General features: G+C 39.4%; 1 protein-coding gene across 1 annotated transcript; it reads right to left on the reverse strand.

Moving 5' to 3' along the window:
• Positions 1-4,127: 4,127 nt before the first annotated feature.
• Positions 4,128-27,796, reverse strand: DRG1 (developmentally regulated GTP binding protein 1). The gene is made up of 9 exons (XM_007082571.3): positions 27,641-27,796; positions 26,672-26,795; positions 24,570-24,745; positions 17,425-17,494; positions 14,239-14,408; positions 12,110-12,240; positions 10,508-10,675; positions 10,110-10,232; positions 4,128-4,435 (listed from the first exon to the last, which is right to left on the reverse strand). The coding sequence occupies exons 1-9, from the start codon at positions 27,680-27,682 to the stop codon at positions 4,336-4,338; spliced, it is 1,104 nt and encodes a 367-aa protein (XP_007082633.1). The 5' UTR covers positions 27,683-27,796; the 3' UTR covers positions 4,128-4,335.

Genomic DNA, 27,796 nt, shown 5'->3' on the forward strand with positions numbered 1-27,796 from the left:
TCCTGACTGAAGGTTTTTCAGTCCTAGTGATCTGAGGTGGTAACTTATTTCTCAAGTTAATTTGCCCTAGTTCTCAGTACTTGTTTAGGGCCATCAAACTACTTTGACTTCATGCTAGAGGGTCAAATAATGAGGCTGTTCTTGGATTCACAGGTGAAGGGCTAGGTAGTTGGATTTTGACTGCAAGGGCAAAAAACAGCCTGAGTCTTCAGTGTTAGGCGCATTGCCTATAAACCTGGAGCTGTCCACCCTATCACTTCCAGGAATATAAAAAACCAGGTTGCCTTAAACCTAGCTTTGTGGATTGAGCATGAAGTCTTCCTAGGAAGTATTTCATTAATCCTCCTGTTCCCCAAACCCCCATGGGATTTACTCAGTGGGATGCCGTAGCTTCAGAAATAGATCCTATGTTTAGAAGTCTTACAAATGCCACAGGTGTAAGCTAGAAAGCAGTCTCAAGTAACAATGGGAGAACACAGATGCCTGAATCCAGTTCTACCTTTCCTGTGTTGTCCTCTTTGACTTTTCCCCTTGGTGTTGAACCAAGAGTTGTAGAAGTAGGGTGGGAAGAATTCAGCTGGAGCTGCCAGTAAGGGTTTCTCTTCAGGCTAGAAGCTGGTAGGGATCAAAATGAACACAGGCGCCAAGCAACTGGCAAAGCCATTAGCCACTGATTGGTAAGATACAGCCAGAAGGAAATAAGGGAATGCTGCTAACGCTAGCACATTACAAAGTAGACCTACAGATTTCAAAACTATTCTGGTGTTGGGGTGGGGGGAGCGGAAGCAAAACAGGAAGCTAATTCAGTCTTTAAGGAGCTAAGAACCTGATAAAAGGGTTAGAGCAGAAGGAAGTGATGTCTAAGCTAACAAGAGAGAGAAGTCTTAAATGGACCAACTTTGGGAAGTCTAGCAGGCATGAGATTAGAAGCAATCAGGATTAGAAGGATGTGCAACACAGAGGTTATGAAGTCATGGGAATAAAACATATAGCACAAGGAATACAGGCAATGATGCTGTATGGGGACAGCTACAACTGTGAGCATAGCATAACATGTAAACTTTCTGGATCACTGTAGTATACCTGAAACTAATGTAACATTGTGTGTCAACTATACTTAAAAAACAAAACGGTTAAGAGGCACCTGGTGGCTCAGTAGGTTGAGCGGCCTACTTCGGCTCAGGTCATGATCTCATAGTTTGTGAGTTCAAGCCCCCACATTGGACTCACTGCTGTCAGTGCAGAGCCCACTTCGGATCCTCTGTCCTCTCTGCCCCTCCCCGACTTGTGCTCTCACTCTCAAAAATCTTTAAAAAAACCGAAGTCAGATCCACTGACTTCTTTGTAAATGAAAGAGAAGAGCACAAACTCCAGGAATGAAGATAACTTACAGGTGTATACTCTGATTCTTCAATAATTCTATGTCCTTTACCAACAACTGATTCAAGGATAGGCGGGGTGCCTGGGTGGCTCAGTTGGTTGAGTGTCCAACTTTGGCTCAGGTCATGATCTCACGGTCTGTGGGTTCAAACCCTGTGTAATAGGCATGTGACCCAATTTAGGCCGTAAGACACAGGACAAATTGGGCAGTTTCTGGGAAATAGCTTCCTAAAAAAGATAAAAACCAGCCCTCTTTAGTATCCTCTGGATGCTGATGTAAAGCATCAATGTAAATCGTATTCTGTGATTGTGAGGGGAGCCAGCTGCTCAGCAAAGCCAAACTACAGTGGACAGAGTAGATTGATAAAAAAATCTGGATCCTCAATGGCATCACAGCTGCTATGAGCCCATCTGAGTGAGTTCCAGACAACTTATGTGAGAGACCAAGTTTCCTTCCACTTCAGCTGGTTTAGTTAGTATTTGCTGTAAAATACAACTAAACGCATTCTAACATTAAAGGCACAGGACACTGAGTCTGCTTATCTGTGCTATAAAAAAGATCAGGAAAGGGGTGCCTGGCTGACTCACTCATTAGAGTTATGTGACTCTCGATCTCAGGGTTGTGAGTTCGAGCTCCAGATTGGATGTAGAGATTGTTTAAATAAACTTAAGGGGTGCCGGGGTGGGTCAGTCAGTTAAGTGTCCAACTTTTGACTATGGCTCAGGTCATGGTCTCACGGTTCATGAGTTCAAGCCCCACATGGGATTCTCGCTATCTCCCTCTCTCTCTACACCTCCCCCACGGGCATACACACACAAGTTCTCTCAAACTTAAAAAAAAAAACTAAAGGGGCACCTGGATGACTCAGTCGGTTAAGCATCCAACTTCAGCTCAGGTCGTGAGCTCACGGCTCGTGGGTTTGGGCCCTGCATTGGGCTCTGTGCTGACAGCTCCGAGCCTAGAGCCTGCTTCGGATTCTGTGTCTCCCTCTCTCTCTGCCCCTCCTGTGCTTGCAGTCTGCCTCTCCTCTCAAAAATAAACAACAACAAAAAAAAAATATTTTTTTTTAAAAACCAGGAAAGAAATGGAGTATGTAACTGTACAGGGAATTCAAGCTTTGAAAGCCAAACCACTGTAGTCTTGGAGTTCAAGAGAAAGCCTTTACTATGGGAATGCCTCTCCTTAGCAGCCCTACCCCAGACAGCATTTCTAACACAAAACTATACTCCTCTCCCAGAACTCTCAAGTCTGAGCCCAAAAAGAAAGAAAGGAAAAAGGTAGGGTAATGTTCTCCTCAAGCATCAAGGGGCCAATGATGCAGGGAGGGGAGGATGTTGAATGATGGAAGCAAGGCCTATTCAAAGCACATCAGAAGTCCCTGGATGAACTGGATTTCAGCAACCTCCCCTACCCAACATCTTAGCAATGCTAAATTCTTGCCCAATGATGTGAATTTGAACATGAGGACTCCCCTGAAACACAGTATTTGCTCTGGTTGGAGAGCAAACCTTGCTGGAAATCTCACAGCTCAGAAAGTCAACGTTTCTCTAAAGAATTGGGGTAGGCTCTAGAGTATGGCCTCTATCATGAATGCACCAGGGATATCAAGGTCTATATCCTGCAAAGTGACTGGGACACCAGGCCTGAGGGGCTTATCTCCTATGTCTGGGGACAGAGGTGAGCTCAAGCTCCAGGAAAACTATCAGGGAAACAACTGTCACTCAGGTAGCATAAGTAACAAGCACTGGAAAAGGCTGAGTATATGGATAATCCCACATCCTCAGCCCTCACAACCTGTTAGAAGCTCTAGCTCACTTCACCTAAAATCAAACTGTCTTTCTGCAAATCTGTTTCCCTTCCTAATTTTCTCAGGGACTACCCTTCTCTATCACCCCTGTAATCCATACTGAAATAATCTTTGACTTCTCTTCTTCCACAGAGCAAGTCAATCTCGGTACGTACATGCCCACACCTTCCCTTTGCCATTATTCTCACTAACCCAGTCTACTGCACAAAAATTCTTGCCAATAAATTTCCCAATATTCAAGGAAATCCCTTTATATTCCTGTCTTTCCAGGAAAAACCTCTGATTATGCCCTTAGTGCCCTCTTAAATAGTCTTGACCTCACCTTTCCATCTAACATCCCACCTTCATACATACACATATGTGGACACACAAACCTCTGCTCAGGTAAAGGAAAGAGACCAATGATAAGAGCCAACATTCACTAAGCACTTACATGCCAGATACCGTGCTAAGTATTTGACAAGTACTATCTCCCTTAATACTAACAATCTCCACTCTAGAACACAAGTGCTATTACCATCTCCATGTTACATGAAGAAACATTGTTATAGAGGTTGTATAATTTATGCAGGGTTTCAAAGCTAATTAGAAGTGGCCATGCAATCTGAAATCTTGCGTCTGGTCAGAGTACTTTACTCAACTGCTACATAACACCATCTCCCACATGGGCTAGCCTTGCAGGGAATAATCAGTTAACTTACATCAAGTCCTTCCTCTTTCCAGTATCATCTGTGAAAGGCCACTTGAGAAGAGTGAAGGCCACATCCAGTTGGAAGGGTTTCCCATGACTAAACATCAAGTAAGATGTTGCAGTCACATTTTTATCCATTTCACACTCAAAACCAAGCTCCCAAATAACCCCTTCTGCAGCTGCCTCACTGTACATAGTCATCTTCATTCAGTCCATCCCAAAACAAATTCTGACAATGACACGTGAACTGCATATAGCTGGCTGGCTTACCAGGTCCTTTATGCAGTTGAATTTACAAGGTGACACCAAGTTAAGATAAGTAAAGTTCCAGTTTGGGTGCCTCCATTTCCCTCCCCTGAATCCTGATCCACTGGCTGCCAAAGCCAGAAGGGGTCTCGGGTAGGGTGCTTAGTCATGGGGAAAGCTCTTGTGGTTGGCCCGGCAGAGGGGTAGGTTTCACTTCTTCACAATCTGAATGACATCCTCATCTTCCAACGTATGGTCTTTACCCACTTTTTGAGGATTGTGTTTCACAGACAGACCCCAGACCAGAGCGCTGTAGAGAAGGGAAATAAAAAAAATAGTCAGTGTAAATAATCACCTAGCTTCTACCCTATTTACCTGGATGCCACCTTTCTGCTCAGATTTAGCATTCTAGCTCTTAAGAACTATAGGCTTACAACAGCCAAAATCCCCTCTCCAGAGTCAAGGACCAAATTCAAAGCCCAGAGGTATTAGCTTTCCCGGCAGTATAGCACAATGGCACCTTCAGATACAAAGTGGCAAAAAATTTTGGAAGTTGTGTGGTTCCTCTTCTTCCAGAGCCAATTTAAGAAAGTCAAAGAGAAAAAACACAAATGAGAAATGTTACAAGACTAATTTAAAATTAAAAGGAAAAAATAAGGGTTATAGAAAAATACACTGAAATAATTCAGACTGAAAACTGATTCTTATACTGTCAGTTACAGACTGTTACTGAATACCAGTTTTTATTGGGTCTACTAAAACCATAAAGCACCTCCCTCCTCAGCCATGCTAGGAAAATTCTTCCTCCCTCCCAAGACACCGTAACTAGTATGTTCTCCTGATTTTTTGAATTTATGAAGATAATTTTTATCTACAGGCCTCCAATACTAAAAATTTGTTGTGCTAGTAATGGAAATTGAACAAAACATTAAGACCTGCCTCACAGAGGCTAAGAATTTTGTACCAAGCCATAGAAAAAGGTGGCCATGTTGTTATTATATGGTCTTTGCAACAAAACATCTTTAAAAACCTATGTTCCAAAAAGAAATCACTGAACGAGATTTCACTTTGTGGAAAACAGATAAATGACAGTTACAGATACAACACCATTAGTAAAACAAATATACATAAAATTTTTCAATGCACTAACAAGCAAGATAAATGCAAGGTGACCATTTTATAATCTTAAACTAGAAAACTAGTTTTTAATAATCATATTCAATGCCTGCGGCAATATCAGTGCCTCCTATTTTATTGATGGCAGTGTAAACAGGTTCAGCCCTTTTGGAGAGCAATGCACCAAAACATATCAAAGGCCATATTATTACTAATCCTAGATTAAAGTAATTAAAAGGGAAAGGTCTGTGTATGAAGACAAGAAAACTATGTAAAGTAGCAAAAAATACAAAAAACATGGTTATAAAAATGATGTGAATCTTGCAACACACAGAAAACACATAGTAAATGATCAAAAGAAATGTACATGTGGTCAAGGACATAAAAAGAATGCAACAAGGACAAATGTTATAATCAGTAGGCCTAAAGCTGAATTTTTATTAAGATGGTTAAAATGCTCTTTGTTTCATCATCAAAAAAAAAAAGATGGGTGCCTTGGGTGGCTCAGTTCATTAAGCATCCAACTCTTGATATCGGCTCAAATCATGATCTCAAGGTTTGTGAGATCGAGCCCCGCATCAGGCTCTGCACTGACAGCCTGGAGCCTGCTTGGGATGCTCTTTCCCTCTCTCTCTGCCCCTTCCTAGTGCATGTGCTACAAAATTTTTTAACTTTAAAAATTAAAAAAAAGAAAGAAAACAGAAAAATAGCAACCAAACCAAATTCTGTTTGGTTTTTTTATTTTTATTTTTTATTTTTTAAATGTTTATTTTATTTCTGAGGGAGAGAGAGACAGAGCACAAGCAGGGGAGGGGCAGAGAGAGAAGGAGATACAGAATCCGAAGCAGGCTCCAGGCTGTCAGCACAGAACCTGATGCAGGGCTCAAACTCACAAACTGTGAGATCATGACCTGAGCTGAAGTCAGATGCTTAACCAGCTGAGCCATCCAGGCGCCCCTCTATTTGCTTTGATAGGTCTCTTCTCCAAAATATTTTTCTCCTTCCTCATTTAATTCCCTGGCTAACTTACAGTTCTCTAGAGGCTTAGAACAGCGTCCTGCCACCATGGAAGGTAAGAATTATCTAGAAATCTATCACATTTGAAAATGGAAAATATCTAACTTCACAAGACTCTCCTGCATTAACTGAAATATATGCTAAAATATAATGGTTTGAGGATAGTGAAAATTAGCACCTGCACATGGAATTTAGTTATTTTGGATTAAAGGAATGTCAAGCTTAATAAAGGTCTTCACTCTTCTAATATTCTTAGGATCAGCAACAAGTATTTTTATTTTTTTTTTGTTTATTTTTCAGACAGAGACAGAGCATGAGCCAGGGAAAGGAAGAGAGAGGGAGAGAGAGAGAGATACAGAATCTGAGTCAGGCTCCAGCCTCTGACCTGTCAGCACAGAGGGTGACATGGGGCTTAAACTCGTAAACTGCGAGATCATGACCTGAGCTGAAGTCAGACATTTAATTGACTGAGCCACCAGGCACCCCAAGTATTTTTATTTTTTTAAGTATATTTTTTTTTATTCTTTTACATTTATTTATTTTTGAGAGGTAGAGAGAGACAGAGTACAAGCAGGGGAGAGGGGGAGAGAGGGAGACACAGAATCTGAAGCAAGCTCCAGGCTCTGAGCTGTTAGCACAGAGCCCACTATGGAGCTCAAACCCACAAAACGTGAGATCATGACCTGAGCTGAAGTCAGGTGCTTAACTGACTGAGCCACCCAGGCACCCCAAGTTTTATTTTAATTTCAGTCAGTTAACAGTGTCATATTAGTTTCAGATGTACAATATAGTGATTCAACAATTCATACATCACCCAGTGCTCAACAAGACAAGTGTGCACTCCTTAATCCCTATCACCTATTTAACTCATCCCCCCACCTCCTAGTCACCTCCCCTTTGGTAACCATCAGTTTGTTTCTTATAATTAAGAGTCTGTTTCTTGGTTTCTCTCATTGGTTTTGTTTCTTAAATTCCACACGAGTGAAATCATATGGTATGTTTTTCTCTTATGTCACTTAGCATTATACCCTCTAGATTCATCCATATCATTGCAAATGGCAAGATTTCATTCCTTTTTATGGCCAAATAATATTCCAGTGCATGTATGTGTGTGTATACATCTTCTTTATCCATTCATCAATCAATGGACAAAAAACAAGTATTTTTAAAATGTCATTATTTCCATATTTTCCTGATCTTCTACAATGATTTTCTATTTTCTTCAATTTTAAAACAACTTTTTAAATTTCAGCCCATAGAGTTGAAAAGAACTATTCATAGATACTGTAATCCAGTTAGTTAAAATATTTCTCATAGGGTTATAGGTTGCAATTCTGAACTACTACATATGTATATATATATGTATATATGTGTGTGTGTATGTATATATATATATATATACATACACACACACATACTAGAATTAAGTAAATAAGTAGATTAAGTAATGATAGCCAGGTTTCTCATGGTTGAAGAAAGATGTTAAAAATAAGAAAAAAGAAAAGGCTTTAAAACAAACCCTGTGGTGTCGAACTGGAATCAGAGGTAACCATATAAGCTCACAGGTTTTTGTTTTTTATTTATGTATTTATGTATGTATGCATGTATTTATTTATTTATTTACGAAAGAGAAAGAAAAAATGTGTGTGTGTGTTTGTGTGTGTATCAGCAGGGGAGGGGCAGAGAGAGGGAGACAGAAGCACCATCAGTGCAGAGCCCAATGCAGGGCTTGATCTCCGACCATGAGATCACAACCTGAGCCGAAACGAGAATCGGATGCTTAACTGACTGAGCCACCCAGGCGTCCCTAAATTCATGGTTTTTAAGATAAGGATGCGAGGGTGGGTAAATAGATGGATAAATAGGAAGGACAAGAGAGATACAGAAATAAAGATGTAAGCATGGGTTAGTATCCATACATACACTTCCTAGCTGTCTGCTGAAACGGCCTATAAACAATGACAGCCCACTAACAATGAACACACCTAGCACACACATCTTGTATACCAGGGCTTCTTGGAGAAGTGACTGATTCCAGGGGTGGTGCAGGGAAAAAATCATTATGAATCAGGAACATCTAGTAGTGCCAAAAAGTAAGGAAATGCTTAAAAAAAAAAAAAATGGCAGTTTACTAAAAGAACACAGGAGCCAACTGAAGGAGTTCCTAACTGCCAAACCTAGAACACTTTGAGTAACAAAATAATGGTAGTACTGGATTATGGCCCATGGAAAAAATACCCAAGAGCTCATACCAATATAATTATGAATTAAATTAATAGGAGAGAAGCAATAGCTCTAACTCACAGAACTCCAGTAAATAAATGTAAAATCAAAGAGGGAAATAAAGAATCACCATTAGACAAACAACACTGCAATAAAAGTTGCCGACAAGCTCCACTGATAGGTACTAAAATCAGCAAGAGAAACATGATTTGCATAGTCTCAGAGTAACTCCCCCAAAATATTTACCAAATACAAAGAAAGAAAAATACTATTTTTACAGTAAAGAATCCGAACCAACACCAACTTCACCAAGTGATTAAAGTAAATATCACTATCAATAGGATATACTGACATCATGATTCTTGTGATAGGATGCATTGAGGATATGTCATAGTTTTTGTGATATTCTTACCAAAAATGCGTGTCACTTCAGTCGTGAGAGAACACTGAACAAACCCAAAGTGAGGGACATTCTACAGAATAACTGACCAGTACTCTTCAATGTGCCAAGGTCATCAAAGACAGTGAAAGGCTAAAGAAATATTACTGGGAGACTGAAAAACTGGAAGACTAAGGAGAAGTAACAACTATATGCCACGTAGATTCCTGAAATACAAAATGGACACTGGTAGAAAAGGTATTAAAACTCAAATAAAGGGCACCTGGCTGGCTCAGTCAGAAGAGCATGTGACTCATGGGGCGCCTGGGTGGCTCAGTCGGTTGAGCGTCCAACTCAGGCTCAGGCCATGATCTCACGGCTCATGAGTTCAAGCCCTGCGTTGGGCTCTGTGCTGACAGCTCAGAGCCTGGAGCCTGCTTCTGCTTCTGTGTCTTTCTCTCTGCCCTAACCCACTCGCATTCTTTCTCTCTCTCTCAAAAATAAAATAAACATTTAAAAAAAAAAAAACTTTAAAAAAAAAAAAAAAAAGAAGAGCATGGGACTCTTGATCTCAGGGTTGTGAGTTCAAGCCCCATGTTTGGTGTAGGATTACTTAAATAAAAAAAATAAATAAATCTCAAATAAGGCCTAAAAATTAGTTAATACTATACCAATGCTAATTTCTATTCCTGATAACTGTACTATGGTTATGTGAGCTGGTAACATCAGAAATGTGGTGAGGGATATAAGGAAACTCTTTACCTAATTTTTCAACTTTTCTGTAAGTCTAAAATTAGCTCACTTAGCTCAAAATATAATGTTAGAATTTTTTTTTTTCAGCCTGTTAGAATTTTTTTTTTTCAGCCTGTATCAGCAATGAAAAGTATATGAAAGAGATTTAGGGAAATTTACCCATGCTTAAGGTTTAGAGTTGGTCTCAGTAACCACTGGAGGCCAATATGATCCTGGCAAGAAGAATTCACATTTGTGTTTGCCAAGAGGAACATGAATTAACAGAATAAAGTCAGAGCCCTTTGTACTGTCAGCTCTCCTGACCCGATGAGGCTTCTAGAGCTCTTCCTGCTCCAACTTAGCATGGTTTTAGGAAGACATTGCAGAGTTCTAACCAAGCAAGCATTTCAGCAGTTTCCCTGATGCCCATTTTCTTTAATGCTACCCTAAGAATTGGTAGTTAGTGGAATCAGTAGCTCCCATGGAAAAGAAGGCACTACATGCCCATGATACTTACTATTTAAATTCTTTGATAAGATTTTTGTGAATCTTCATGCAGAAATCCTCCACCGTGGTCCTAGAGTAAGGCAGTACCACTGGGGATGTATAATCTGGCAACTGGCCTTTGGGTTTGGTGTAACTAGGACAGAGAGGGAGCAGAGATTGCTTACTTCTTGGAACGTTTCATGTGTTAAATGCAAATCAACCCTCCATCACCCCTGAGAAGATCAGACACAGATAACTTTCAACTTGAGGAAGAAAGTGCCCACAATATGGCCTGGCACATGATAGAAATTAATATACTTGTATATTAATTATACAAGACAAATTATGTTAATGAGTTCCAGGAGGTATCATTTTAGGACAGTCTGGTTTAATTCCTACAGCAATATGACCCTTTCCACTAAGACTTACATCCTCACTAGCTTCAGATAGTCCCAGATCTTTTCCAATAGGTCGTCAAAATTCCAGCGGTGATGGGCAGAAATTGGGACACAGTGAGGCACCTTATAGATGATATCCAATTCCTCAATGGAGATCTGATCAATCTTATTCAATACATAAATACAAGGGATATAAACTCTACAGAAATAGAATAAAATAAGACATTAGTCTGGAGCCTTTGACAAAACTCTCAGTGTGATTATTAGCATCTCCTTGCTCAGGACCCCAAATCAGAGATTCTCAAGAGGCACAAGAGGCAGATCAACCCCTCAATCCCTCCCCATGAAAGGCTTCCTACTAAAATAAGGTCAAATGTCTGAAAAAGTAAACTATGGGTTGAGAAGGAACAAAACTCAGGCCCTAGTCTGAGCCATGCAGCTAATTACTAAGAGATCATACTGCAATAGAAGAAACACAAGCTTTGGAGTCACACAGACTAAATCTACTCCCACCTTTGTCACTTCCTAGATGTAAGTCCCTGGGAAAGTCTCAGAGTCAATTTCCTACAAAGTTGTTTTATGAATTATAAATATAAATAAACTTTTAATAACGTTTCATGATAATTTTTTAAATAAAAAACATAACATCTGGCAAAGTCACAATCCTAATGTCCAATCAATAGGGCAGCCAAGGCTACTAATTATTGATAGCAAGCCACAACTTCTCATGCTTCAAATGCCTCACTTATACAATGGCCTAACTCAAAGAATTAGCCTTTGCTTGTTTTCAAATGAAAATCAAATAAATCCATCCAACAAATAGAAACAAATGAACAGGAAAGCAACTAAAAAATATTATGCTCAATAAGAAACTCTTAAAAACTGAGAATAAACTGAGGGCTGATGGGGGGGTGGGAGGGAGGGGAGAGTGGGTGATGGGTATTGAAGAGGGCATCTTTTGGGATAAGCACTGGGTGTTGTATGGAAACCAATTTGACAATAAATTTCATATATTTAAAAAATAAATAAAAGGAAAAAATAAAAATAAAAATAAAAATTTAAAAATAATAATAAAATAAAAAATAATAAAAAATAAAAAATATTATGCTCAAATGCCAGGAAAAAATTTTACAGTAGCTTAAATTATTATTTAATTTAAAATACTAATAATAGTACTTTTTCATGAAATAGGGCTTTAGCTACATACCCTTAGGTTACCCTTAGAGAGAACAGATACAGCCCAGTATGTTGAGTTCTACAGGATAGCCTACAGGCTTTCTCAGATGGATTAATTCTGGGACAGCAGATTGTGAACTACTCCCTTCCACCATTGTATGACACAGCTTAGGGGACAACCTAGTTCACAGCAAGTAACTGAAATGGGGAATTTAACCATCATAACCAAATTTAAGAGCAAAGAAGGATGTTAGAAATCAAAACCAATTTCAATTTACAAAAACCAAAATCAATTTACAGCTAACAAAACCAAGGCCCACTATTTATCTGAGATACTAGCACAGCTAGAGTTAAAATCAAGATATCCAGAATTAGAATATCCAGATTCATAATCCAATGTTTCCACTACAAGGCTTAAATTGAAACTCAAGCACCAGACTGTACATGTAGTCAGTACCTGTTTCCTTCCACCACGTCAATAAGGTCATCTGCTGTGGCATCACTACGCAGAGTCACATCAGCATTGTGAATTTTGTATTCAGCCAAAATGCTTTTCACAGTTTCAGCATCCAGCTCACTCTGAGGGCACTAAATGAGCACAGAAGACAGTAACTGGTCACAGAGCAAAAAAATCTCCCAAGAGTATCCATCATTGTACCCGAATAATTCTAGCTAAGGAGCAAGTTCATTTCTGAAGTCTGTTATCCTGGATGAGAGTAAATGACTTTTATTAGGAAATACTTGAAAACTATCTTTCTAAACTCAAATGAAGGTGCTATAGACTGAATCACTCCCACCCAAATTCATATGTTGAAGTCCTAACCGCAGTATCTCAGAATGTGACCTTAGGGTTAAAGATAGGGTCTTGAAAGAGTTAACTAAGTTAAAATGAGGTCATATGAATGAGCCCTAATTCAATGTGACTGATATCCTTACAAGAGAGGGAGATTAGGATACAGACACACAGAAGGAAGACCATCTGAAGACAAAAAGGGAAGACAGCCATCTACAAACCAAGGAGGGGCCTCAGAAGAAACCAACCCTGCTCGTACCTTGATCTCAGATACCCAGCACCTCTAGAATTAAGAGAAAATAAACTTTTTTTTTTAATTTTTTTTTTTAACGTTTTATTTATTTTTGAGACAGAGAGAGACAGAACATGAACGGGAGAGGGGCAGAGAGAGAGGGAGACACAGAATCGGAAGCAGGCTCCAGGCTCTGAGCCATCAGCCCAGAGCCCGACGCGGGGCTCGAACTCACGGACCGCGAGATAGTGACCTGAGCCGAAGTCGGCTGCTTAACCGACTGAGCCACCCAGGCGCCCCAAGAGAAAATAAACTTCTGTTGTTCAAGCCACCCAATCTATATAGCAGTTTTATGGCAGCCTTAGCAAAAAATTCAGAAATAATATGAAATGTTCAAATTCAATTATGACAGGATAACGGGAAAGATCTTTTTGTCAGGACAGCTTAACTTTATGCTAGTCATATTATCTGGACCTCTAGAATGTTAAATGTTGTAGGAAATTCTCAGACCTCAATTATATGACTTAGAAGCAAGCAGCGTGGAGCAAACTGATTACTCCTCCAATATGAAACATTTTCTTTACTTGGCTTCCAAGATTTCAAACTCTTCTGGTTCTCCTCCTTCTTTCTCTAAGAAGTCTTATTTGCTGGTTCTTCCTATCTCCCCAATCTATAATCATGGGGTGGGAGTTGGGGAGGAAGCTCCATCCCTGAACCTCTTTTCTATTTATACTTACTTCCTAGTGATCTCAGCTAAGCCCATGGCTCTACAGTTGCTAACCACCAAATTTGTACCTCCAGCCTTGATTATTCCTCATATGCCTATTTGATGGTAATACTTGGATGTCTCACTAGCATCTGAAACCGAATATCCTGATCTTCCCCTCCCCTCCAATCCTATCCTACCCAAAGTGCTACTATTTTAATAATAAGAGTCTATTTTTCCAGCTGAGGAAAAAATCTTATAGTCCTCTCTCTCACAACCCACATCCAAATCAGGTGTAATTCCTACCAGCTACTTCCAAAATCTTTTGACAACCAAGCACTTCTATCTCCCCCACTGTTACAACCCCACCAACACTCTCCATCCCTTTTCCCTAGTTTAATTTTTAGATTTATCATCATCTAATATACTGTATGGACTCATTAATTTTGTTCGTTACTTTTCCACACAGAATGTAAGGACAGAGATTTCTGTCTATTTTGCTCCCTCTTCCAACCTCCCTCCCTTCCCAACAAGGGCCTAAAACAACATTTTGCCCATGGTAGGCGCTCTATAAATCTGTGTTGAATGAATGAAAACACTTGATATTAGTAGCCATCTACTTTATGCAAGCATTAAGACTGGTCTATACTCCCATACCATACCAAAAAATAACCTAAAAGAAGAAATGAAGTTGCAAAGGTAAGTCTGAGATTGATTCTTGTCCTACTCTGTCAGTCATTACAAGGTTATTGTGTTACCTCAGTTAGTGCTAGAAGCCAGGTAATTTCCAAATGTCAACATCCTTCCACCCCAGTTCCTTCAGCAGCCTGTCCCACCCATGTCACCTCCACTTACGGTGGCTGTGAGATTAATGCCTCCTTTATCCTTCTTCTTAAAGCCAATGTTAGGGGGTTTGCTGTTCAAACGAATGCCAAAGCCTTCCAGCTCATTTTCAATTATCTTTTTATGCCCCAAAGGTTTCAGGACATCCAGAACAATCAGGATCAAGTTACATGTTCGGGCCACTGAAGAATGGAAAAAATAATTTATATGTAAGCAAAGGTCACTAAAGACTTAACTAAGCCAAATACTCAAAAGCTGGAGTATTGAGAGGGGTAGAATTCCATTTAGAAACAAAGGACTTTTTTTTCCTATTAATATAAAGACACACATGAAGTTCTTAAGGTTACCAAATTCTATCCCAGAAGTAAATTTGCAATGTATGCCTTGTTTTCTGCTGGTATCTCTAGAAGATGTGTTAACTTCTAGATACACTAGCAGAAAAACAAGTCAGAATGAAGATAAGAACCAGGCAATAACCTAAATCCCTGAAAAAGTTTAGAAAGATTTAAAACAGTAAGAATTCTAAAAAAGATCATCTGCTTAGCATATTTTTAGTCAACTTTATTACCAGCATAATTATATACACATATATTACATATATTATATATAATCAGTGTAATTTATAAAAAATAAACTGTGTCCATGTCATACAGTTTAATGACAAATATATATACCTATATGGCCACCATAAGCAAGCAGGATACAGAACATTTCCATCACCTCTGAAATCAATCTTCCTCTTGATTCCCATTCAACTACTCATCTGCTTTCTGTCACATAGGTTAGTCTGGCAATTTTTAAAGTTTCATATACATGGAATAATACAAAATACAGTCTTTTGTTCCTGACCGTTTTAATTTAGCATAATGTTTCTGATATTCATCCACGAATAACTTTTAACATATGATTCTATAAATAGTTAAAATTAGTAATTCAATATAAAGGTAGAATAAAAACACTTTCAAACATGAAAAAAACAGAAAAATTTACCTATCAATTTATCTTTTTTCTGGTAGTTTACTAAAGAATGTGCTTCAGCAAAACAAAAATGACCCCCAAAAAGAACACCGACTCTAGGAAACAGAGGATTCCACACAACAACACAGAAGAAAGTCTCAGGATGACAGCCATGCAAAAGAGTTTAGCACTGCACTATCCAATATAGACTCCACTAGCCACCTGGGCTATTTAAATTTAAACTAATTAAAGTGAAAAAAAATTGAAATTCAGTTCCTTAGTCACATTAGGCACATTTAAAGCACTCATCAACCACACATGCTTAGGGGCTACCATACTGGAGAGCATAGATTCAGAACACTGCACTCCTGGACAGTGCTGATCTAGAAAGCAACCAATCCAGATTAAAGCAAGAAGACAGGGTGCCTGGCTGGCTCAGTCAGTAGAGCATGTGACTCTTGATCTCAGGGTTGTGAGTTCAACCCCCACCCTGCACGTGGAGCCTACTTAAAAAAGACAATAAAATTAAAAAGAAAGAAGACAGGGTACAGGACAGTAGTGTCAGGATTGTGGGGAAAGAATGAAATCAGTAACTCTTGAGCTATATTTAAGTATCTAGAAAAATACCGATGGATAAGCATTTGATCTGTTAGAATATTTGAAAAACAGTAGCAAACACAGAAATGTAAATAAAACAAAACAATTACTAACTCCATGAAAAACAAATTTCAAAAACAGATTCAAGAGAAAAGAAGCGAAGTCACAACACACTACTTATCTTAGCATTGAACAAAAGTTATATATTCATTACATAATAATGTAAATTACAATTGATAAGTTAACTACAAACTGTGATATAATTTCTTTGAAAGACAAGGGGTAGGTGGGGACCTGGCTGGCTCAGTCAGTGAAGCAAGCGACTCTTAACCTTGGGGTTATAAATTCAAGCCCCATATTAGGTGTAGAGATTACTTAAAAATAAAATCTTGGGGCCCTTGGGTGGCTCAGTCAGTTAAGCATCCAACTTCAGCTCAGGTCATGATCTCACAGTCCGTGAGTTAGGGCCCCATATCAGGCTCTCTGCTGTCAGCGCAGTACTGGCCTCGGAAAACTGTGTTCCCCTCTCTCTCTGCTCTCCCGCTCACACGCGCACCTCTCTCTCTCAAATAAACATTAAACACAAAAAAATTTTTTAATAAAATCTTAAAAAAAAAAATAGGAAAAGTTGTATGGAGTATAAGAGAGCTAATTCTCAACCATGACATGAAACCAACAGATGATATCTAAAATTAATTAATTAATCATGAAATGGCAATATAAGCATAATATTTAAAAATATGAAGGCAAGGGCACCTGGGTGGCTCAGTCAGTTGAGCAACCAACTCTTGATTTCAGCTCAGGTCATGATCTCGCAGTTCTTGAGTTCAAGCCCCACATTAGGCTCTGTGCTATTGGTGCAGAGCCTGCTAGGGATTCCCTCTCTGCCCCTCCCTAGTTCACACGTGTATTCTCTCTCTCTCTCTCTCTCTCTCTCTCAAAATAAATGAACTTTAAAAAAAAAAAAATGAAGGTAAAAAACAGAAAGAACCGTTGAAGAGTTGACAATATTTGCCAATGGGGAATGACGGTGGAGGTGAGGAGAGGTGGAGTAGCAGATTGTTGCAATTTATGACTGGCCTTTTATAACACTTTTACTTTTTTTTAAATGTTTATTTATTTTTGAGAGAGAGAGAGAAAACAAGCAGGGGAGGGGCAAACACAGAGGGAGACGCAGAATCCAAAGCAGGCTCCAGGCTCCAAGCTGTCAGCATAGAGCCCAAAGCAGGGCTTGAACTCACAAACCACGAGATCATGACCTGAGCAGAAGGTGACACTTAACCAACTGAGTCACCCAGGCACCCCTGTAACATTTTACTTTACATAAAAGAAGAAGGAAAGACATGGGTGGAAGTCAGGAAACCCGAGTTCTAGTTCTGAATCCTTCTGAATCTGCCACAAACAGTGCTACACTGGACTGAAACACTTTACTTTTCCTGTCCTTAATGTTTCTCCTCAAATGGAGATCTGGATTGTTACTCTCTGAGGTCCCTTCAGGTTCTGACATTCTATTCCAGTAAGAAGTCAAGTAAAACTATGCCCTTCATTGTAGTAAAATCTCTACATCCAACAGTCCCCATCTAAAGCAACAGTACCTGATAAAGGGATGATATCCCAGAATGATGGCAGCCCTGGACCACTCACCTGCAATGACTTGACGGCCTCTGCCTTTCCCATCCTTGGCACCCTCAATGATACCTGGAAGATCCAGGAGCTGCAAGATTAAGGATGGGGAAAGGAGAGAAGGAAAAAAAAAAAACAAACACAAAAAACAGTCATAAATCTAAACAGATCAAATAGAATAATTTATTTTTCAAATACCCAAAATATAAAGGATTCGAATCTGATCTTCCTTATAAGCTGTGTATTACTTTACTATGCATCCAAATGTCAGCTACAAGTTTTTTATATACTTTACATCTAGTTTAAAATGTCTAACAACCCTGAGACCAGGATATTGGCTGAGGTTCATACAGGTTAAGTGATTTGCCCAAAATCACAGTCCAAATCAAGTAAGATCTTAATTTTCTGAAACCAATATTGCACTGTATGTTGGCTAACTAAAATTTAAATCAAAAAAAAAACAAAAAACCCTCACATTTTGAGGGCCAAACTCATTATTCTGCATTAGTATTCCCCTAATATTCCCCTTCTTTTCAGAAGGTTGAGCCCCCCACACCAATTCCTTACTGTAGACAATAGCCGGATCTTGATATTCACATGATACACTCAGAGCTTTGCCAATCTTCCAAATTGCCCAATTCACAAAAATTTCTGCAGTCATTCTTAAGCTGGTGAGCACAGAATAGTCACCTGTAAAACCTTTTTAAATGCAGATATCTGAGCCCCATCCTGCAAATTCTAATTTAGAAGAGCAAAGTTCACATGTTGATATGTACTTCAAAAGGCTCCATGGGTGACTCTGATGTGTGTTCCCAATTGAAAATGACTGCTCAAATGCCCAGAAAATGCAGTAAAGTAAAACTTCAGAGAAGTCCTACTGTGTATACCTAACAGTAAGAACATAAAAACCAACTTCATAGCACACAAATCAAATGCACATCTCAGCAAAATTGCAAACTATTAGTCACAAGCCCTTAAGAGTCCACTGAAAACAGTTAAGAGCATATACAAAATCTGAAAATACCAAGGGTCCACTGCATGGCCAATACTGAATTATCCACATAAATGGACAAGGAACAGAGTTGAAGCTCATCAAAACATCATTTAAAACTAGCTTTTGGGGCGCCTGGGTGGCTCAGTCGGTTAGGCGTCCGACTTCAGCTCAGGTCACGATCTCACGGTCCGTGAGTTCGAGCCCCGCGTCGGGCTCTGGGCTGATGGCTCAGAGCCTGGAGCCTGCTTCTGATTCTGTGTCTCCCTCTCTCTCTGCCCCTCCCCCGTTCATGCTCTGTCTCTCTCTGTCTCAAAAATAAATAAAACGTTAAAAAAATAATAATAAAAAAAAAAAAACAAAAACAAAAAAAAACTAGCTTTTGCTATAAGCCCATCTGATCTTATAAAAACATACTTCACATTAAATAAACCACAATGAAAAAGAATTCAGAAGGTGTTTAAACAGTTCAACTTTTCCTTTCAAGAACCTACTCAAATCTCCTCCCTATTCTTCACTACATAATAATGTTACCTTCTCTAAGACTAATATAACACAACAAAATCCTCTCTCTTCACAAAAGATAATGCATGTTGAATACATCAACCTTGTCTTGGAAACTTTAGTTACTCTGATTTACAAGGCTACATGGGAAGTAATAAGCACACCAGATCTTGATTTCTAAACATCATTCTCCAATAAAAGAAACTAGACTTCCTTCAGAAGTGGTTGACTTCAGGGCTAGAGCAGGGAAAAAAATCTAAGATTAGCATTGTCTTGCCAAAAAATAAGTACTCTCAAAAAGATGGGGGCTTATGGAAAAGAACACAAGAGCCAACCTGAAGGAGATCCTAATTGTCAAAACTGGAACAATACGAGTAGTAAAATAATGGCAGTACTGGACTATAACCCATAAAATAAATATCCATGAGCCTACATTGATACATACTATTGAATAAATAAGACAGAAAAATTCTTCCAAACAGAATTCCAATTAAAAACATGTAGTAGGAAAGAGAAAAAAAAAGAATCACTATTAGGCCAGAAGCAGAGTAATAACTACTGCAGACAGGATCCACAGATGAATGCTAAAATGAGTGGGCAAGTTTGAGAAACAGGATTTGTATCTTCTCAAAGTACCTCCCCCAAGATACTTATTAACTACAAAAAGAAAGGTAATAACTTTTTAAAAAAGAAAGATAATAGCTTTACAGTAGAGAAATCCTACAGATACTAATGTATTTAACCAACCAATGCAGGTCAGCAACAGCATTTAAAACATGTAATCCCAGGGGCGCCTGGGTGGCTCAGTCGGTCGAGCGTCCGACTTCGGCTCAGGTCACGATCTCGCCGTTCATGAGTTCGAGCCCCGCGTCGGGCTCTGGGCTGATGGCTCAGAGCCTGGAGCCTGCTTCCGATTCTGTGTCTCCCTCTCTCTTTGCCCCTCCCCCATTCATGCTCTGTCTCTCTCTGTCCCAAAAATAAATAAACGTTAAAAAAAATTTAAAAAGAAAACAAAAAAAAAAAACCATGTAATCCCATGATAAGATGCACTGAGAAGGACACACCATCACTTCAGGGCATTCTTGCCAAAAATACATTAAAACCTCAGTCTAATTATGAGAAAATATCAGACAAACCCAAACTGAGGGACATTCTACAGAACAATTACTCAGTACTCTTTAAGTGTCAAGGTCTTAAAGGACAGGACAGAGTAATTATTACAGACAGCAGGAGAATGAACAAAAAGAACTAAATGCACCATGGAATGAGAAGGCATTTGGTGGGAAAATTGGTAAAAATCTGAAGTCTGTAGTTCAGTGATCACTGCATCTATATTAATCTATCTCTAATAATTCTTCTGTGATTATGTAGAATATTAACATAAGGGGCATCAAGATGAGTGATACAAGAGAACCTCAAAATAATTACGCTGAATGAAAGAAGCTAACCAAAAGAGAGTACGTTTATATTTACACATGGTCTTATTTATACACAACTCAACCTGTAAACTAATCTGCAATGACAAAATATAAATAAGTAATTGCTTGGAGATGAAGGGGACCATGAGGGAGGGGGCATTTGGAAATTTCTGGGGTTGGTATGTTCATGATCTTGATTGTGGTGATGTTTTCACCAGTATATAGCTATGTCAAAACTAACTAAATTTTATACTTTATCTAGTCTATTGTATGTAAATTATACCTCAATAAAGAGGTTTGAAAAAACAAAAAGTTCATCATCAGTTGTTCCTAGAAATTAAGTCTAGAGTCTACTTCAACTCTCCCAAAGAGTCTATAATCTAACACTTAGTAAATCTTTCTGCTATATGTATTATATATGATATATATAATATAATTATATATTATACTTAATTGTATAATTATAATCTAGTTATATATTTTACACAATATATATTCTATATAATTATATAAGCATAATATAATATACATTATATATATATACATAACATAAGCAAAAGGCTTTACTATATACACTGAACCTCGCTGATGCTATCAAAAACTCAAAAGGAAAATCCATCTGGATAATCTAAAACTCTTAAACATAGAATATGACTATATTATCATATAAAAGAGCATCTGAAAGAGAATATTACACTGAGAGAAAAGAACACAAGTTTTCTACCTATGGCAGCTAAAACGCAGGGGAAAATTTATTGAGGCCCTAGAAAAGTAAAAACAACTTAATTTTAGCTTGTCTTGAGAGGGAAATACCTTTAAGGTTAGAATGAACCATTTAAATGTGGCAACTAAATTTCAGACAATATCAAGGCACATTTAGGGTGATATGGCTCTAGACGTGGCAATCAAATTTCATTCAATAAAATAACCCATGCTTAACATATCTGAATTTCATATTACAACCAAGAGATAAGAAAAGAATAAATATTTGTTTAAATCATGAAACTGTAGGATTTTAAGAATTCAATGTTAAACTAATTCAAACTCAAATGCCTTTAGAGGTTAAAGCAACTAACTTAAATATGCAAATCAATTATATACATAGAACAACAGGAGTGCTAGGGACACTAGCAAGGTGAAAACAAGCCCCATAATTTTAAAAACTGAACATCCTCTCTGCAGGCTAATCTCCACCTATGTGATATATCAATTTTCTTTATAACATCCCTGGTAAGTGGTGGTTCAGTCACCTACAGACGTAGTAATTCTTTGTCTCAGGAGGTACCATTCCATTTTTAGACACCTTTACTATTAAAAAACATCATCCTTCCTAACAAAAAACCCAGAAATCTCCCTCCTTATAATTCTTAGTAGTAAATGGTTCTAATTTTGTACACCTCTCCCTTCCAAGTCACAGATAATGAGTGCTCTGCCACAAAACAACCAATTTAAAAAACATTCGAGGGCAGTCATCTTAATCCTGTTGTGTACTCCTTAACTTGGTTTCTGGAGAAAGTCAGAAGGGAAGGAAAAAGAGAGGAGAGTGCATAGGCAGAAAAGAAAGCACCATGCAAAAAAGGGGGAAAACACCTAAAAGGTCAGGAGACACCGAAATGAATGCTTTGTGGGAAACACAAGTAAAGAGAGGGGCTAAGTAACTCTTTATTCTGATACACTCAGAAGCCCTAAAAGAGATGTCAATGGCATCTCATCAGGGAAGAGGTTATTCTAGGAGCTGCCAAAACTGTGATTATCAGTAAGACTCTGAAACAAGATGCAATCAAGCAGTGGTCCAGATATGCCCAAGCATCCTCACTCTTATTATATACATTTGAACATGGAGTACCAGAAAGATCTGCATGGGCACCTAACCAGCAGGAAAAAAAAAAGCCATTGAAAATACTACCAGGTGGAACTCCTGGATGGCTCAGTTAAGTGTCAATTTAGGTTCATGTCATGATCTCAAGGTTCATGAGTTCATGCCCTGCATCGGGCTCTCTGCTGTCAGCTGTCAGAGCCTACTTCGGATCTTCTGTCTCCCTCTGGATCTGCACCCGCCTCCCCACCCCGCTTCCCCGCCCACCAGCTAGTGCTAGCACACACACACACTCTCTCTCTCTCTCAAAAATAAATAAACATTATGGGGCACCTGGGTGGCTCGGTCGGTTAAGCGTCCAACTTCCTCTCAGGTCATGATCTCACTGCTTGTGAGTTCAAGCCCTGCGTCGGGCTCTGTGCTGACAGCTCAGAGCTTGGAGCCTGCTTCAGATTCTGTGACTCCCTCTCTCTCTCTACCCCTCCCCTGCTCATACTCTGTCTCTCTCTCTCAAAAAATAAATAAACGTTAAAAAAAATTTTTTTTTTTTTTTGGGGGCGCCTGGGTGGCTTGGTCGGTTAAGCGTCTGACTTCGGCCCAGGTCATGATCTCACGGTCCGTGAGTTCGAGCCCCGCGTCTGGCTCTGTGCTGACAGCTCAGAGCCTGGAGCCTGTTTCAGATTCTGTGTCTCCCTCTCTCTCTGCTCCTCCCCTGTTCATGCTCTGTCTCTCTCTGTCTCAAAAATAAATAAAGGTTAAAAAAAAAATTTTTTTTTAATGTTGATTTAAAAAAAAAAAAAAATTTTTTTTTTTAATAAATAAACATTAAAAAAAAGGAAAGAAGATATTACCAAGATACTGGTCCCTTCCTACTTCAGATTCTATAATAAAGAAGTATGAATACACTTTACAACTCTCTGCATAGCTCAGCAAGAGGGAAAACAAACGCTTATACCAAGAGTTCCCTAACAATGAGCCAAGGTACTCTGTGGCACCACAGAGAACTCAGAGTCCCATGGGATATTCTAAATTTTCAAGAGAAACAGCAATTCTTGATATATGTCAGACAATGAGGAAACTACTAGCTCCACATACTTCACAATTTCAACACTACAGCCTACTACACTGCTTTCAATTATGTCAGATCGAAATTTTGGGAAGTTAGATTTTTCATCAGTGGCTATAATAAAAAGCACCACACAAAAATCAATGTGGAAAAGGAAACAAATGTGGTGGTATCCAATCTGATTCCATGGTTTGAGAAGTTATGTGGTACCCAACAGTGCACACATCCCATTAATAAATAACTGTAGCTGTAAGGACATAAATACTTAGGTTGTTGCTTGGACCTAACAAACTGAACAATTAGGTATTTATTTTGGCCTGGAGTACCATGAAAAATTACTGAGAGAAGAAAAGTTGTCAGGAAATAATTACTAAGACACTAAGGGTGCTGTGAATCAAGCAAGTCTGGGAACCTCCAGCCTAGATTCAAATGTCATAGAATTCAGAATCTTAACAAAAAAAAAAAAAAAAAAAAAAAAATCAGAATCTTGCTTTCTTAGCTGTGCAGCCAACAAGAATATGTTCCGTTATATCTTACATTTACGTACACCTTCTTCCATACCCAAAGGAACTCTTCATTCGGGAGCCCTAAATCTACCATCTATCTAAGAAAAACTCAGGACACTAACTTCATCAGGCCTCACAGATAAGAATTATCTTCCAAAAAGGATTTTATCATGTTATTTCTTTTTTTAAAAGCTTCTGATGGTTCCTAGCTACATATAAGATAAAATTCAACTTCCTTAGCAGGCACAGAAGGGCCTTCGTAATTAAGCTCCAACCTACTTTTCCGGATTCAGTTTCTACCACTCCTGTCTACACCTAAGCTTGCACCACAGCAAGCTATTTACCATTATGGCTGCCTGAAATTGCGCTTTACCTTCTCTGGCTGATAAAATTCTACTTGAACTTCAAGACCCACCTCCACTGTCATTTTCTTTTTTTTTTTTTTAACGTTTATTTATTTTGTGAGAGAGAGAGATAGTCAGTCCAAGGCACAGAGCCCAACATGGGGTTCAATCCTACGAACCATGAGACCATGACCTAAGCCAAAATCAAGAGTCAGACGCTCAACCGACTGAGCCACCCAGACACTCCTCCATTGTCATTTTCTACACGAAGCTTTTTTAGTTCTACCAGACCTTCCCCCAATATACTCAGGTGAAAAAGCAGTCCCTTCTTTCTATGTGTTTTGACAGAAACTATCCCACTGTATTACTGTCTGTATGTACTATTCTATCATGTTTGCTACATAGAAAGGGCCTAGTAGTTCAAAGGTTAGGCCTGGCATACGCACAGCTTCCCATAAGTGCTTTTCAAATTAACGAAAGACTGGATTTCTTCCCTTCTGTGGCCTGCAGGCCTGACTCACCTGGATCTTGGCACCTTTGTATCTGATGACACCAGGCACAGTGGTCAGAGTAGTGAACTCATAAGCTGCCACCTCAGAATATACTCCCGCCAGGTTGCTAAGTAGTGTTGACTTCCCCACTGATGGAAAACCCACAAAACCAATTCGAGCATCACCTGTCTTGGCCACATCAAAACCTAAAACATCAATAAATATCAAAAAGAAGAGGAAAGTTATCTCTTCAAATGTTGAGATTCAGGTAATTCCTTTCACATTCTAGTAGTCTATCCATCTAGGACATATTTCTCCAGCTTTCTACAGTTTACCTTTCCAGAACTTAAGCACACAAAATTTTCCCCAGAGCAATTAACATGGAATATTTACTTAGAAACTTTATTCTTCACTGTTATATACATTTCTAGCACCCATAGTATTTTAGGCTCGAAGGTTATATAATAATTGATCTAAAAAATGGGTTTCTTTTTTGTCTTACAAACTCTAAGAACTGTATGATTAACTAGGTTTGCTTTTCTTTTCTTTTCTTTTTTTTTTTTTTTGGTAATGGCTGCAAACAAGTTCAAAGGCAAATTTATGGCCCTCCTCTAGGAAGTGTACAGACTTTATGACATTATTTTTGGTCCCAACTTTATCTCTCTTGGCTTCAACTTATTCTTCCTACTTACATTTCCCTTTGCACCAATATCCTTATTTTTTATTTTGTTGATGTATGTATGTACATATTCCTGTAAGCCAATGAAAACCTCTTTGGGATCAATACAAGATATACATAAGGGCTCCTGTCTGGCTGTCTTTTTTTCTTTTTTTAAACCTTTTATTGAAGCATAAAGATACACATAGAAAAGTGTCTGATTATCACAAGGCAAACCAGCTAAGTAAAAGCATCCACCACAAGAAATCATATTCACCATCTTCAGAAGCCCCCTCATCCCCCAATCCTGCTATTACTGACAAAAGAATAACTGCCATTCTGACTTCTATGACAACAGATCAGTCCCATTTGATTTCTCATTTTGGTCCAGCATTCCATTTTATAAATATAATATATCACAATGTACTTAACTATTCTGCTGTTGATGGTCATCTGGGAGTTTTCTGCTTGGGATTAAGAACAAGTCTGTACATTTCTTTTGATGACTTATGTATGCATTTTTGATAGGCTTGCCCCCAGAAGTAGAACTCCTGGGACATAGGTTATGCCTACATTCTGAGAAAAGCATACATACAATTCTTGATGTTGGGGTCGTGAGTTCGGGCCCCATTGGGTGTAGAGATTACAAACATAAATAAATAAACTTTAAAAAAAGATATATAGGGGCACCTGGGTAGCTCAGTCGGTTGAGCGATCGACTTCAGGTCAGGTCATGATCTCATGGTTTGTGAGTTCAAGCCTCGTGTCGGGCTCTGTGCTGACAGCTCAGAGCCTGGAGCTTGCTTCTGATTCTGTGTCTCCCTCTTTCTCTGCCCCTCCCCCACTCATGCTCTGTCTCTCTCTGTCTCAGAAATAAACATAAAAAAATTTTTTTAAATAAAAAGATATATATAGAACACTAGTTCATTACCTAGAAAATACTCATTTGCCTTTGAAATCAGCAGACTGAAATAAGCACAGCTCAAGAATTTAGAATTAGAAAATACAAATCTACCTTGATAGACTTTTTTAAAGATTTTTTTTTTAATTAATTACTTATTTGTTTGTTTGTTCTGAGAGGGAGAGTGAGCAAGCAGGGGAGGGGCAGAAAGAGAGGAGAGAAAGAATCCCAAGCAGACTCTGCAGTGTCGGCGCAGAGCCCGATGTGGGGCTTGAACCCACAAACCGTGAGATCATGACCTGAGCTGAAATCAAGAGTCGGATGTTCAACTGACTGAGCCACCCAGGCACCCCTAAGGTTTTATTTTTAAGTAATCTCTACACCCAATGTGGGGCTCAAACTCACAACCCCAAGATCAAGAGTCACATTCTCTACTAACTGAGCCAACCAGGAGCACCTACTTTGATAGAAATTTTTTAATTATTTTTAAACCATACAGCTATATTATTTTGATAGAAAATACACCAAAAAACCCCAAACCAAAACAAACCAATGCTTAAGAAAAACACAAACCTTCTCCTGGCCCACCACCACCACCACCTTTGGGGGTAATGAGTTCTCTACGAAGCTTAGCAAGGCGAGCCTTAAGCAGCCCTAGGTGGTGTGCTGTGGCCTTGTTCTTTTGAGTCCGAGCCATCTGTAAGGGAGGAATCACAGTCATAAATCAGAAGCAGTTCCCACAGGATAAAATATCCAGAATGAATGCACCCTCAAATCTGAATGATTTTTTTCCAGATCCTACTGTCAGTATACCCATTTTAGTCAGACTTAAAAAAGGGGGGGGGGGTGTAAAAATCCATTCTCTTCATCATCCAGCCCATTCTCACTACAGAACAAACAACTGAGGCCCAAAAAGAAGACATGACCAAGGTCATTACAATTAGCATTCACAGATCAGACTAAAACTGAGCTGTGGATTCCTTTTCCAATGCTTGTACCTGATATGCACCGTCTGATACAGGGTCACCACTTTCCCGATTTTAAAGAGCTCTGAGCACTTCAGACAATACAATCACATAGTAATTCGTGTGGAATCAACAGCTACCACAGATGTTATCCCAGATCCATTCCCGGGAGCAATACTCTGGGAAATTCAGCCATCAAGTAGAGATTGGGGGAAAGGGAGAAGGGTTTTGAACGCTGAAGAAAGATACTGAACGAAGTACGTGAGCTGGTCAGGGCTGGACCACAGAGAGGAAGAGGATTCGGTGTTGACCACAGAAAAGGAAGACTGAGAGGAACGATGTTCGGACAGGAGCCGAACACTGGAACGGGGTACCGACCAAGGTGCAAGGTCCGAGCTAAGGGGAGGCGGGGGGCTCCGGCGGAGGCTGAGGGGAGTGGGGGGACACGGGGCCGGGCTGAGAGGAGTCGGAGAACGCAGGCCCGGTCCTGACGCGGCTGAAGGGAGTACAGGCAAGGGCAACACTGCCGAAAAAGGAACGCTCCGAGGGAGAGTGAAGCGCCAGCTGTGCCCATTACCTCGGCTTCGATCTCCGCGATCTTGGCTAAGGTGCTGCTCATGGCGGCGAGTCACCGGGGGGCGTAGTGGCCTGCACACAGCCTACCTCCCCTCACACAGCCGCCTGCGGACCTGCTAAGGCCACCAGGCGTTACTGCAGCGCGCAAGCGCGGTAC

Source organism: Panthera tigris, chromosome D3 (genome assembly GCF_018350195.1).
Source record: "Panthera tigris isolate Pti1 chromosome D3, P.tigris_Pti1_mat1.1, whole genome shotgun sequence".
In the NCBI taxonomy this organism is placed as follows: domain Eukaryota; kingdom Metazoa; phylum Chordata; class Mammalia; order Carnivora; family Felidae; genus Panthera; species Panthera tigris.

Excerpts from the sequence above, each read along its gene's own strand:
- DRG1 (XM_007082571.3), bottom strand. The coding sequence starts at position 27,682 with ATGAGCAGCACCTTAGCCAAGATCGCGGAGATCGAAGCCGAG. Across the intron at positions 24,746-26,671 it reads TGGTGGTGGGCCAGGAGAAG|GTTTTGATGTGGCCAAGACA; the intron begins GTTTGTGTTTTT and ends TTGATGTTTTAG. Across the intron at positions 17,495-24,569 it reads ACAAAGGTGCCAAGATCCAG|CTCCTGGATCTTCCAGGTAT; the intron begins GTGAGTCAGGCC and ends TTAATCTTGCAG.